At 36.3% G+C, this 14,951-nt stretch overlaps 1 protein-coding gene across 1 annotated transcript in view; it reads right to left on the bottom strand.

Moving 5' to 3' along the window:
• Positions 1-10,035: 10,035 nt before the first annotated feature.
• FBLN7 (fibulin 7) overlaps positions 10,036-14,951 on the bottom strand; it is a 330,654-nt gene continuing 325,738 nt past the window's right edge. The window contains exon 8 of the mRNA XM_053711966.1: positions 10,036-10,694. Coding sequence (XP_053567941.1) covers positions 10,322-10,694 — 373 coding nt within the window. The 3' untranslated portion in view covers positions 10,036-10,321. The remainder of the gene's footprint in view (positions 10,695-14,951) is intronic.

The following is a 14,951-nucleotide window of genomic DNA, read 5'->3' as shown; positions in this document are numbered from 1 at the left end:
GGGATATCACACACATATATATATATATATATACATATATACTGTATACATATTATACTGTATATATATATATATATATATATATATATGTACAGTATACATATATATGTATCTTATCTATATCTATCTATATTTATTTACCTGTCTATCTATCTACAATAAATATATTAACGCTGCAGAATCTGTTGGCGCTCTACAAATACCTTATGATAATATATATATATCTTCGCACCCGTATGGCCAATCATCGTGCTGCCATAAGAGCTGCCATAAATAAAAGGGGTTCGGAACAACCCGTTGCTCGGCACTTTGCCCTTTTTGGCCATACAGTAGCTGATCTACGTTATGTAATTTTAGATCACATTACACCCTTGTTGAGAGGAGGCGATAGGGGCAGATTACTGCTACAGTGCCAGTCCAGGTGGATCTTCAACCTCGGCACTATTGTGCCTGGTGGGTTGAACACCCACCTGGACTGGCATTGTTTTGTTTAGTGGCATAAATTTTGAAAGTGATCTGTGTGTTGACTGATATTAGCTAGACTAAGGGTTTGCCTACAATATTCTTTTGTTGCTTTATAAATATACTATTTATTAGTGTTGCATAGAAGTACAATGCATCAGTTGATAATTATACAATATTACCCTTACTAAATGTGCTAGCGTTAGTCAGATCATTAATCACCAGTAATACTGTATATTAGTAATATAGACTGTTTGTATGCCCTGTATATAGAGTAACTGATATTTTCCATACTGCACTGCACTGCACTGCACTTATAATATTCACTTGTGGTTTTTTAGTTACGCTGCATCTGGTTGCCATAACGACGGTGTGAGCATGCGCATTATTGCGGTCAGGATGCCAGTTGACTTCCAGTTTCGCGGCGTGGGTAGTTGGTGTCGGGTACTTAAGAAGAAAGGTATGTAAATATGTTTTATATGGTCTGAGGATGGGGTTAAAGTCCCCGAAACGTCACCTTATGGTTTATTAAAGAATATTGATTCTTTTGCTCTAAAGACCCGGTGAGTGCTCTTTTTCTTCTGGATTTATACATATGTATAATTGATGTATCTGAATATATTTTACCCGGGGCGACAGACCAATGTTGGCAGGTGTGCGATGGAGGTTCGCTCTTTTCATATCTGTTGGCCCTGCCCAAGGATCCAACCCGTTTGATGAAATTTGAACCACATTAATATTTTATTTAACTATAACCTAATTTTAGACCACTTTTTTCTTATTGCATTTGACACAAAATTAAACTGCAAACTTAAAAACAGGATATTCCTAATTCTGACAAATAGCACAAAGCAAGTTATCCACAGAAAAAATGTAAATCGCAACTTTACAATCTTGAGGAAGCTAAGTCCAGAAAACTTTCAAACAATACCACTATCTTTGTTCTGTGTGGTGCCCATCCTGAGACCTTTACAAAGCGTACCCAAATCAAATGTACCCCTTTAAATATGTGATGTCAATAAATCAAGAGGTATAAGACTGATAAGGCTGAGAGTACAATTTTATTATAGCACTGTTTGATGTACTTTGCTAGTTAATGTTTTATTAAGCAAGGAGCTGCTGTGGTTATGTACTTATAGAAGAATAATACTTGCTTTTTTTTTCTATTGAGAAATAACTTGATTGCGGTCCTTATGATTGCGGTACCTGAATATTATTGATCATATTTTGCTATATAAGGTAGAAGTTAGTTCTCTTTTTATTGCACTTTGTTTGTTTTTACATTTCTTCATAAAACTGTTCATTTTTTAATAAACATAGGGCCAGATTACTAGTGAAGCGCAAATTAACGTTCCCGCTTGATTGTTAATTGTGCTAGAAGTAAGATTTTTGCACTCGTATTATGAGTTGAAAGTAAACTGTTTTCGCTCTAGCGGTTACCCAACCAGCGCAAACATGCAAAGTTAGAATATAATGTACGCGTTAAAATATTCCCCCTAGAAGTCTATGGGAAAAAAAGAAGGGAAAAAACGCACTCTCACGCAAACACAATCGCATATTCTCATTTGCGCTAACCCAACATAAAAATATGAATATTTCATATTTGAATGTCCTTTACATAGCAGAATATGTTCTATTTATTCATAAATCCATATATATATATATTTTTTCTTCAAAAAGATCAGCACTCACCAGCACCATTAACCACTCTGTGCGCAGCTCTATTAAATGTTTAAAAACAGGATATTTGAAGACCAGGATCCGGTGTTGTTCCTATGTGATAATCAAAAACGAGCACGTACCATGAGATTATACAAATGCCTTTACTGTGTAATACAAAAAACCATAACGTTTGTACCCCACACGGAGGCCTTGGTCACATGGAAATACCCCACAACAAGTATACAACATATCCCCAACAGAGTGCCTAATATACCCCTTATCCATCTCCTGATACGCTCAGACAATCATACAGTCAGCTGTAGGCAATGAAAAGCGTGTCTACGTCATCGGTAGTTGACCGCAGTCATAACAACCTGAAAGCATCATACATCAGCCAATCCACTCAGCCGTATGGGGAATAGACGTAATGACGTCAATCTATGCCGACCGTTGTCAAGGTGATACGTACAACAAACCAAGTAAGTTAACACAGTATAGTACGTTGTCCACGCCACATGTGTCTAATACGACAGGGGGTGCCACCCCCAAATAGGTAATGCGTGTCAGGCATTTGTTATTATCAACTGTATAGCCCAGTGTACAAAATTACATTATGCACATGACAGTACCCTCTTAATACGGTAACCTATATCAGATATGCTCATATATATATATATATATATGTACATATGTATTTATATGTGTATATATGTCTGTAAATACATATATACACATATAAATAGACAATACGCACGCTAACCCGTCTGTGTTAAAAGTTTACTTTCTGCACAGTTAGTGCGAGTGAGAAAAAATCCGATATTGTGCCACTTGTAATCAGGTCCAAAATATGTAACTAAAAAAAGAAAACAAGATAATCAGTTTATTTTCATAATAGATAATATGCAATATGTTCACTTGGTCTTTTGACCAAAGATCCAACCAGCCAGATGGCAATGAACTCCTGCATTCCAGTGGAAATATACTTTGAAAACTAATGCATTGTGAAGCTCATTTGCATATTCTTTGCAAGAATACCCTAATCCAGTGGAAACACTGTTAACTTTGTTTGTCTGTTTAAATGTACATGTGTGCTATAGAATAATCTATTTTGTAATCATAATAATAAATGTCCATTGCATTCTTTAATTACTATGCTAAATTAGACATTTGGAGGGGGTTATTTTGAGACTTGCCAGACTGTGGGGCCGATTTATTAAGCAGCGTACGCTGCTCATTCCACGTGAGCCTTTCGGCAGCGGCCGTAAGAACACTGCTCCTTAACCCGTCCGCCACGTCTGAGGTAGCAGACTGCAATCATCCCGATCAGGATGATTGACACCCCCTAGACACCGATTGGCTGCAAATGTGTAGGGGGCGGAATTGCACAAGCATTTCACCAGAAATGCTTGTGCAATGATAAATGCTGACAGCGTATGATGTCGGCATTTATCAATGCTCACCATAGCTCACCATGCTAAGGCACTGTGGCTGAGCTCTGTAGTAACCCAAGGGTTGCAGGTTAGATCGCCGGCTAGGTTCACTCAGCCTTTCATCCTTCCAAGGTCGATAAAATGAGCAGCGCCTTGAGACCCTTACGGGTGATTAGCCACGCTTTACAAGTACCCAATACATACAATGTCCGCCCGCCATTTTTAAATCTACCCCTATATGTTTATTGGGCCTTCCCCCTTTATAAGTGAGGTAAAATCATGTTGCTCCAATGGTTTCTAATGCTTTCAAGTAGTTGTTTTTTGAGCACCCATGCTCTACATTATTAAGGAACTTTCCCCTATGGTAAATGTGTTACATGTGAGTTCATGACTAGAGCTAAGACATTCTCTACAGATGATGTGAGACATTTTGACATTCGCTACCTCTTCCGCAAAGTAATTAAGCAAACAGAAAATCTCCACGGTTTATCTGGATAGATAAAGGTATAACTTACCGACGTAGAGGTGACTAGGATAAATGTCTGTTAAGAAAAGAGACAAGATGGATATATACTATGAACACATTGATCCCAAAATGGTCTCAATGAAAAACTTGATTTTGCATGTTTTTTGGGGGAATTAATGATATTCAATGATAAATTTGTGGTATCACCTACCATAGCTATTTTAGGTTCAGAAAACATGGTAAATAATTAATATACCTAAATGGCGTATTCTTGTTTTCAACTTTTAGTAGTATTAAATTAAACACTTAAGAATGGTAAAAATGATAGGAATAGTTAATGTAAATATGCCATCCTTTTTAGGTTGTTTAATTGTTGTATTGAGCATGTTTTTTGTTTATATATTGCATTAATTGGCATAGAGGTCTACGACTGTAAGAATAGTCAACATAAGTGTGTTATCTAATATGTATTAACTTATAAATAGATTGTAGTACTGTGGTAACTATTGTAAGTCTTCTTATGTGAAGCTGACATCATTTCTATGCAAGCCAAACAAAGAGAAAACGGAAGAAAGGGTTTTGACCAATACAATTTCACCTAATGCTGGACTTGGTAGCACTTGTAGCTTTTTAAGCGCAGAATTTCAAATATGTAACAGCCCTGACAAAGCCCCATCAAATTATTCAGGGGTAAAATGCACGTAGGCCTGGAATCAGCTCATGAATGTGCTCTCCTCCTAGTCTGGAGGAGTTTTCAAAATTTTATGTGAAGGGATTGCTAATGATGAACACACAGGACATTTCTATACAAGCATGTGTATGTTAGTACAGAATTTAAGTTAACGAACGTGATGGGCAAGTGAAACTCCTGCCAGTGCTGCATTTGCAGTATCGGACTGGCGGTGGAGAGAGTTTAGATCCTGGCTATTCACTGAGCTTAAGTTAAGCATTTAAGTATACCTAGCTGTGGCCGGCAAATGTATTTGCCTTGGAACTTGTTATAATCTGACTTGAAGAAAAGTATATCTCTATTATTAGCAACATTCTATTCAGCAAGTGTTTGAGCTTGGCACTATTTTATACTATCTGTTACTGTTTACTGGCATTTGCTTTATAGCTGGGTACAATCATAATGATCTATGTAAATAGTCTTCCTGCGCTAAAGGCCAGATTATGTGGACCTAAAGCTAAAACATTTGAGGTGACACTGAATAGATGGAAATGATCACTCAGGACATAAAATATGTTAAATATGAGCTAATATTTATTATTAATAAAAGAGATGATTAAAATATTTTCTTTGAAAATTTATTAGTAAAATAATTTTTTAAATTTTTTTTAAAAAAATTGATTAAAAATAGAATTTAATTGAATTTTGTATTAAAAAGCTGATATAATAATGTTTTTCAGCAAAAATAACAGAGGCAAAAAAGATGAAAAGAAAAGATATAAGTGAGGTGAGTGTACTGAGCAGAGGATATAGTTAGTATACACAGCACATTTAGTTAGTATGTTAGTATAGTTAGTGAGGTTATTCAAACAACAGATGCGGTTAATATACAGCAAGTGTAATGAGTGCAGTGGATTTGATTGAGGTTAAAGTGTAAACTAAAAATGGGTCAGCTAAAGGTGTATAAGCTCAAGTGGTGTGTGCTAAAAGTGGTGTGTGCTAAAAATGTATTATAAATTAAAATTATGTCAACTAAACAGCTATAAAATAAATATACCTAAATTCATCAAGTGGACAGTTGTGCAAAAAAGCAATGTAAATGAAACTTAGCTAAAAAATAAAGTTAAATATTAAAGTTAAATAGAGCTAGGTTAATAAGGCAAAGTTAGTACAACTAAAACAGCGTAACTAAAATTTGGTATTAAAAATTGCCATTTCAAACACAATTGTGATAGAACTGTAAAATGAAAGTTCTTTTCTGTGCACAGATAAAGAGTGTTGGCATATGCAAAATGTTGGGCAAGTGAAATTTTCAGTGCCGTCTCCTTTTTATGTTAAAAGTACCTTGTAAGATCAGACTCACAGTCTTTTTTGTAATTCAATCCTATGGTAAAATCAAATGAAGTAATCCAAAGTTCAGGTAATACCAGGTTACCTTAAGCTGCTTTTATTCAAGGAAGCATCTGTCAGGTTGTTAATATAGTACCTTGTTTCTTTCCTTGTCCTTTGTGGTAAAGCCAGGTTACCACTATGAATTTCAAGCCGCATACAGGGCTGGTGTGACGTTAATGTGGTGCTTCCGCGTCCTCCTCACTGCAGGCTCACAGGCTGGGGACCCTAATCCCAGGCTGATATCCCTGTGCTAATGTCCTTTTAATCCCAAAGTCACAGGATCCCTCCCCCTCCAGGGGAGCAGCAGCAAGTCCCAGGCGGCACTGGATAGTGAGTAATAGACAGAGACCGAGCAGGCAGCATGCACAAAACTGCTGGGGTCCGGGAAGAACCGAAGAGAAAGTCAGCTGTATCTGGTCAGTAAACCCGGGATACAGGGATTACAATGTCAGTGTAACAGTACTCACTGACAGAGAGATTGACTCGCATCTCTCTGTCAGTGAGTACTGTTACACTGACATTGTAATCCCTGTATCCCGGGTTTACTGACCAGATACAGCTGACTTTCTCTTCGGTTCTTCCCGGACCCCAGCAGTTTTGTGCATGCTGCCTGCTCGGTCTCTGTCTATTACTCACTATCCAGTGCCGCCTGGGACTTGCTGCTGCTCCCCTGGAGGGGGAGGGATCCTGTGACTTTGGGATTAAAAGGACATTAGCACAGGGATATCAGCCTGGGATTAGGGTCCCCAGCCTGTGAGCCTGCAGTGAGGAGGACGCGGAAGCACCACATTAACGTCACACCAGCCCTGTATGCGGCTTGAAATTCATAGTGGTAACCTGGCTTTACCACAAAGGACAAGGAAAGAAACAAGGTACTATATTAACAACCTGACAGATGCTTCCTTGAATAAAAGCAGCTTAAGGTAACCTGGTATTACCTGAACTTTGGATTACTTCATTTGATTTTACCATAGGATTGAATTACAAAAAAGACTGTGAGTCTGATCTTACAAGGTACTTTTAACATAAAAAGGAGACGGCACTGAAAATTTCACTTGCCCAACATTTTGCATATGCCAACACTCTTTATCTGTGCACAGAAAAGAACTTTCATTTTACAGTTCTATCACAATTGTGTTTGAAATGGCAATTTTTAATACCAAATTTTAGTTACGCTGTTTTAGTTGTACTAACTTTGCCTTATTAACCTAGCTCTATTTAACTTTAATATTTAACTTTATTTTTTAGCTAAGTTTCATTTACATTGCTTTTTTGCACAACTGTCCACTTGATGAATTTAGGTATATTTATTTTATAGCTGTTTAGTTGACATAATTTTAATTTATAATACATTTTTAGCACACACCACTTTTAGCACACACCACTTGAGCTTATACACCTTTAGCTGACCCATTTTTAGTTTACACTTTAACCTCAATCAAATCCACTGCACTCATTACACTTGCTGTATATTAACCGCATCTGTTGTTTGAATAACCTCACTAACTATACTAACATACTAACTAAATGTGCTGTGTATACTAACTATATCCTCTGCTCAGTACACTCACCTCACTTATATCTTTTCTTTTCATCTTTTTTGCCTCTGTTATTTTTGCTGAAAAACATTATTATATCAGCTTTTTAATACAAAATTCAATTAAATTCTATTTTTAATCAATTTTTTTAAAAAAAATTTAAAAAATTATTTTACTAATAAATTTTCAAAGAAAATATTTTAATCATCTCTTTTATTAATAATAAATATTAGCTCATATTTAACATATTTTATGTCCTGAGTGATCATTTCCATCTATTCAGTGTCACCTCAAATGTTTTAGCTTTAGGTCCACATAATCTGGCCTTTAGCGCAGGAAGACTATTTACATAGATTTCAATCATCAATTTTATCTGGGGATTTTTTGATATCAACCTGTATACTTTGAGGTGAATTGTTTCAGCGCTCTCTCTCTCCCTAGATACAATCATAATGATCACCTTACTTGTATGGTTTGATATCAGCACTATTTGCACATATTTTGATGCTGCTTGCTTCTCTTTTATTACCAGCCTTTCAGCTTGGACTAATGCATGTCATGTTTCTGGTATAAATATGAACATAATTTTATGCCGCTTTCTTGCTCTCTGTTTTACTAACTTTTCAGCACAGACTGTTGTACGCTATGTTGCTGTTACAATGTGCTAGTATTGCATTCCTATAGTGCTACATATGACATGATTGTGTCTTTGCCAGTAGTGTAACATATGCCTCCTACTTTGGAGAAGTTGAAAAGTGTGTTATGGCGTCATGAAACACACCTTACTGTCTTGCAGCCTGATAGAAAAATCTGGCTGTGGCAAATGCCAGGGGAATGTTACCTACCAGAATGCTTAGTGCCTACTATAAAGTTTGGTGGAGAAGGGATAAGGGCCTGGGTTTCTTTTAAAGGGTTTGGGCTAAGCCCCTTAGTTCCAGTAAAGGGTCATCTTAATAGTACAGGATACAAAGACATTTTAGACAATTCGGTGCTTCCAACTTTGTGGCAAAAGTTTGGGGAAAAATCTTTCTTGTTCCAGCATGACTGTGCCCCTGTGCAAGGACTATTAAGACATGGTTTTACCAGATTCATGTGTAGGACTATGAAGACATGGTTTTACCAGATGATTCATGTGTAGGACTATGAAGACATGGTTTTACCAGATTTATGTGTAGGACTATGAAGACATGGTTTTACCAGATTCATGTGTAGGACTATGAAGACATGGTTTTACCAGATTCATGTGTAGGACTATGAAGACATGGTTTTACCAGATTCATGTGTAGGACTATGAAGACATGGTTTTACCAGATTCATGTGTAGGACTATAAAGACATGGTTTTACCATTTTCATGTGTAGGACTATAAAGACATGGTTTTACCAGATTCATGTGTAGGACTATGAAGACATGGCTTTACCAGATTCATGTGTAGGACTATAAAGACATGGTTTTACCAGTTTCATGTGTAGGAACATGAGTGGCCTGCACAGAGCCCTGACCTGACCTCACCCCCATTGAGTATCTTTGGGATGAATTGAAACAACGATTCAGAAATGGTCTTTTGGCTGAAAGGGCAGAAATTCCCACAGACACACTCCAAAATCATGTGGAAAGTTGTCCCAGAAGAGTTGCAACTGTGATAGCGCATATATATATATATATATATATATATATATATATATATATATATATATATATATATATATATATATATATAGGTTGCATATAGCTTGTATTTATAGGTTTCATATAGATTATATATAGGTTGCAGTGTTTAAAAAGAGGAAAATATTTTTATCACAATTTTGCATGTTTTAGTCAATGTGAAATCAGAAGCTGAGCATTCACTTCAAGATCTTGGAATAGCTGCTGTTGATTCATCACCATAGAAGGGATTCTCTATTATTTGGATTTATGCTTTTGTAATCATTGTCTAACTTCAGCAGAGTTTGTTACTCCAGAAGAAATGAAATAAAATAAATAATGATTCTAGTAAACTTTGATCAAAATGATTACTTTTGAGAGTACATAATAGGGTGTGTGTGTAATTTTGGCCATCTGAACCAAAATTAGCTGACCCACAAATCCCCAATGTAATTGCAATTCTAAGTATGCATGTTACCATTGTATAGCTTCTAGTTAAATGGATATGAAACCATAAAGGGACAGATATGTTCAGATAGTTCCCAGTAATGCATTGCTGCTCCTTCATCAAAAGATACCAAGACAATGAAGTAAATTTGATTATAGCACTAAATTGGAAATTTGTTTAAAATGGAATGATCTCTCTGAAAAATGAAAGAAGAAATTTGGGTTTCAGGTCCCTTTAAACATGAATTATTTAAAAATGAAAATATGCTATGAGAATTCTACATTTTTTATGTTGATTATATAAAGCAACATACTAACCAACCATTCTAGAGACTTTTATTGATCTTTGGTAAAGGATTAACCTGCTTAATGAAAATAAAGGAAATATATATGAATTAGTCCAAGTAACTTGCAGTTTATTACACATTACTTATGTTACTTCATTTAAAAAAGTATTTTGTACACACTCATTGATTTTTTTTGTTTTCATTGCTTGTACTATAGTCCATAAAGTACAATAGTCAGTTTGTAAATACATTTTGTACAGTTAGTCCTCATCTTTGTCAGAATAAATTCTTGACATGTTTGATTTTTCCAAATTATTCCTTTTAGAAGTTGTAAGGAGAAACAAAAAAAGTAATCTTGGAGACATGTTTGGCCTGGAATGTGCGATCTAAGTACTCTGACATGTCTACGTCCACTTCTATTGTTTGAGGCCCTTGTAGGCTCTGAGCAAGAATAAGTTCCCCGGTCTGCCTGTCTGATCGTTGCATGACAAAGTTCCCTCTGCTGTTTCCTCCAACAATTCCAAAGCGTAAGCTGTCAGGCCCAGGACGCCCAGGAGCAGAGGCAGTCGCCATGCGAAAAAGGGTGACGGGAGTGGGAACATTTGAAGGCAGAGACAGATAGTGGAAAGAGATGGTCTTTGGTGCATGATGACATGCTCTACTATCCATTGGACATGGGTTACGCTCACATTGGCTAGAAGAACAACAAAAAAAGATATAAGATTTTACACCATAAAAATGTTCTATTTTTTATATCCTTTTTTTTAGATACATTGTTAAATAATTCTTTTTTATTTTATTGTTTTAAAATATTGGCCCCCCTTCCAATAAATGAGATTTTATGAAATGTAACCGTTCCATGTTATGGATACAGCTTAATTGAACAATCTGGTTGTCATATATCTGGATAGGCAAAAGGCATTTCTCAGGTTTTTTTGCAGCTTTTTTTACACTTATATGCAGAAGAAAAACATAAGTGTTCAAAAAAGTATGATTTGAACTACATTTTTACCATTTCAGTAAAATAGGATATTTTTGTGTTTATCTATATGTCAGGAAAACATTAGCAAAAATATTAAAAGAAATTAATTTTAACGTCCGAAATAGGTTTTCAAGAGGTCAAGGCCTTAAAATAGAAAAGTCTAAAAATGATATGAGAAGTTGCCTGAACATTGTCTTCCAACGGATTAGAGAAACCAGCATTACTAGAATTTTGACAGCTTAAAATACAGTCTAATGCATAAGGTTGTATAATAAATAAAATTATATCAATCAGCTAACAATGGCCCAGATTACTGCTGTTGTGTTAACTGTGTTTTAGCACAATCAGTAGCACTTTTATTTTTGCATTAACAACTGCAGGTGAAAGACTTCTATGGGGGCACACTGTGAATTCCATGTTGGATATTGCTCGAGCACTAAGCTGATGGTGCGCTAAGCAGAGGGTGCACTAAGCTGATGGTGCACTAAAATGATGGTACACTAAGCAGAGCGTGCCCTAAGCTGATGGTGCACTAAACAGAGGGTGCGCTAAGTTGATGTGGCTAAGCAGAGGGTACCCTAAGTAGAGGTGCACTAAGCTAATGGTGCGTTAAGCAGAGGGTGCACTAAAATGATGCTGCGCTAAGCAGAGGGTGCACTATGCTGATGGCGAGCTAAGCAGAGGGTGCACTAAAATGATGCTGCGCAAAGCAGAGGGTGCACTATGCTGATGGCGAGCTAAGCAGAGGGTGCACTAAAATGATGCTGCGCTAAGCAGAGGGTGCACTATGCTGATGGCGAGCTAAGCAGAGGGTGCACTAAAATGATGCTGCGCTAAGCAGAGGGTGCAGTATGCTGATGGCGAGCTAAGCAGAGGGTGCACTAAAATGATTCTGCGCTAAGCAGAGGGTGCACTAAAATGATTCTGCGCTAAGCAGAGGGTGCACTAAAATGATGCTGCGCAAAGCAGAGGGTGCACTATGCTGATGGCGAGCTAAGCAGAGGGTGCACTAAAATTATGATGCGCTAAGCAGAGGGTGCACTATGCTGATGGCGAGCTAAGCAGAGGGTGCACTAAGCTGATGGTGCGCTAAGCAGAGGGTGCACTAAGCTGATGGTACGCTAAGCAGAGGGTGCACTAAGCTGATGGTGCGCTAAGCAGAGGGTGCACTAAGCTGATGGTGCGCTAAGCAGAGGGTGCACTAAGCTGATGGTGCGCTAAGCAGAGGGTGCACTAAGCTGATGGTGCGCTAAGCAGAGGGTGCACTAAGCTGATGGTGCGCTAAGCAGAGGGTGCACTAAGCTGATGGTGCGCTAAACAGAGGGTGCACTAAGCTGATGGTGCGCTAAGCAGAGGGTGCACTAAGCTGATGGTGCGCTAAGCAGATGGTGCACTAAGCTGATGGTGCGCTAAACAGAGGGTGCACTAAGCTGATGGTGCACTAAGCAGAGGGTGCATTAAGCTGATGGTACGTAAGTGCTGGAGTCCTTCATGTAGTTCTGTGCTATATTATTAATAATAAAGGTTTACTTCAGGTTTTACAAAACACATAATTTACTGATATTATGAGCTCAATAAGCAAGCAAATAAAGCTCCCTATGCTATCTATTAAATGGAAAGGGTGAGCTAAAAAACAGTTTTGGCCGCATTAAGATGCTTTTGTTAATATAATTACCCATCACATGTAATTACAGATTGTGCTTTATTCTTTGCACGAGGTTGCACAAAACAATAAAGAACCCTGCACTATCAATTATGCTCTACTTGTAATTGAGGCCAATATGGGCTATTGCTTTCCTACCGGCCTAATTATTTACATTATTCAAACATATTTTGCATTTTCTATTGTTTTCTAAATTTTTGGAATTAAACTGGAAGTCTTGTTTTAATTTTCCAGAATTAATGATTGTGGCTTTGATGATTGGAAGTGGTGCAGCCTGAGCGCACTCTTTACATTATATACTGTATATATATATATATATATATATATATATATATATATATTATTATTATTATTTTTTCTTAGGGTTTTGGTGCTCCCTAAAATAATACCTTTTTGAGATTATTTGTGTGTATCTTTGAAGTTTGTTTTAATTGTCTCTGAAGTCCATATTTTGATATTTGATATTTTATTTTCTATTTATTCTTCAAATACTCAAGAGCTGATAGCCTTGTAAAGAGTAATCCTAATGCAATAAACTTGAGTTTGGGTTTGTGCTCACTGTAGAAGGCTCACTAGAATAGTCATCTTTTATTAGGATGAAAGAACTAAATGCTAGATTACAAGTGGAGTGCTAAATTAACCAGAGGTAAGACCTCTGGTTAAATAATAAAAAAATGTCCCCCAATTCCTCCCAAAATAAAGTGTAAAGTTCCTTTTTAAAAATAAAAAATATGACCATCTTTATTTTTAATTAAAATAACTGCACAAAGCAGTTAAGTTGTAAGGGGTTAAAGTGAACCAATGTGGGGTGTTAGAAAAAAATTGCCACTGAAAAGTAACTTTACATTACGGTCTATGGGGACTGTTTTTAAACTGTAAATATATATGCATATGCTTATATACATATATATGTGTTAATATGTGTATATACACATATAAACACACAAATATATCTATATATTCATATATATATTTAAACTTTGCTGCCTATTGCTGCACGACTTACCCCCTTCGCTGCGCTAGGTTCTCTTCCATGACTATTGGCATGATAACAAGGCTCCCATAGGACGCTTATTTTCAAATACCAGCATTGCGCTTCACTTCAAATACCAGCCTGTGCTGGTATTACAAGTGGAGCACAAATATCGGGCATGCGAAATCGCAATTTTTCCGCTCCACTCGTAATCTGGTAAAAAATAGGCTAAGAAAGGTATAATGATATTTAGAGATGATCAGGTTTATTATAAATATGTAACATATATGATAGTAATATGATTGTTGTATGATAGTTATATTATTATTATTACAGTCATCTATTATCTTGTATTTATTTATTTCTAGCATATATACATGCATGTTTAAAGTGAAATAATTCAGATTGTGAGTGTACAATTAAAAAAAAAAAAAACACTTATCTATTTTCCTTTGTACTTTGTTGAAAAGTATCTCCATTCAATGAGAGCATATTAAAGTAGGCTCAGGAATGTGCATGTGTTTTGAGCGGTGCTACTATAGCGTGCAGTCTACAAACACTTTTCTACTATAGTGTGTGGTCTACATATACTTTTAATAGTCTACATACACTTTTCTACTATACTTTTACTAGGCGTGCGTTCTACATATAATTTTTATAATAGGCGTGTGGTCTACATTTACTTTGAATAATAACATTAATTATTAAAAAAAAGGAACATTTTATTAGAAAAATAAAGGAACATTTAATAGGCGTGTGGTCTACATATACTTTGAATAAAAAAATTTATTATTAGTAAAAAAATAAAGAAATATTTAGCGATAAACACTTTGTCATACAGAAATTGTAAAAACAAATCTTCTGCTTCCTTTCATAGCACTTTCCAGCAAATGTGATCAAGGTGTGATTGAAATAGCTCATTAGGAACGCCCCTCATTTTCTTCAAAAACAAAATTTATTCTTACCTGATAAATGTATTTCTATCCGGATATGGTGAGTCCATGACGTCATCAATTACTGCTGGAAATATCACTCCTGGCCAGCAGGAGGAGGCAAAAAGCACCACAGCCAAGCTGTTAAAGGGACACTGAATCCAAATTTTGTCTTTTGTGATTTTGATAGAGCATGCAATTTTAAACAACTTTCTAATTTACTGCTATTATCATTTATTCTACGTTCTCTTGCTATCTTTATTTAAAAAAGAAGGCATCTAAGCTTTTTTTTGGTTCAATACTCTGGACAGCACTTTTTTTATTGGTGGATGAATTTATCCATCAATCAGCAAGGACAACCCAGGTTGTTCACCAAAAATGGGCCGGCATCTAAACTTCCA

This window comes from Bombina bombina, chromosome 4 (assembly GCF_027579735.1).
Source record: "Bombina bombina isolate aBomBom1 chromosome 4, aBomBom1.pri, whole genome shotgun sequence".
Classification (NCBI taxonomy): Eukaryota; Metazoa; Chordata; class Amphibia; order Anura; family Bombinatoridae; genus Bombina; species Bombina bombina.
The sequence above is the reverse complement of the archived record's forward strand: the minus strand, read 5'-3'. Positions and strand labels throughout refer to the sequence as shown.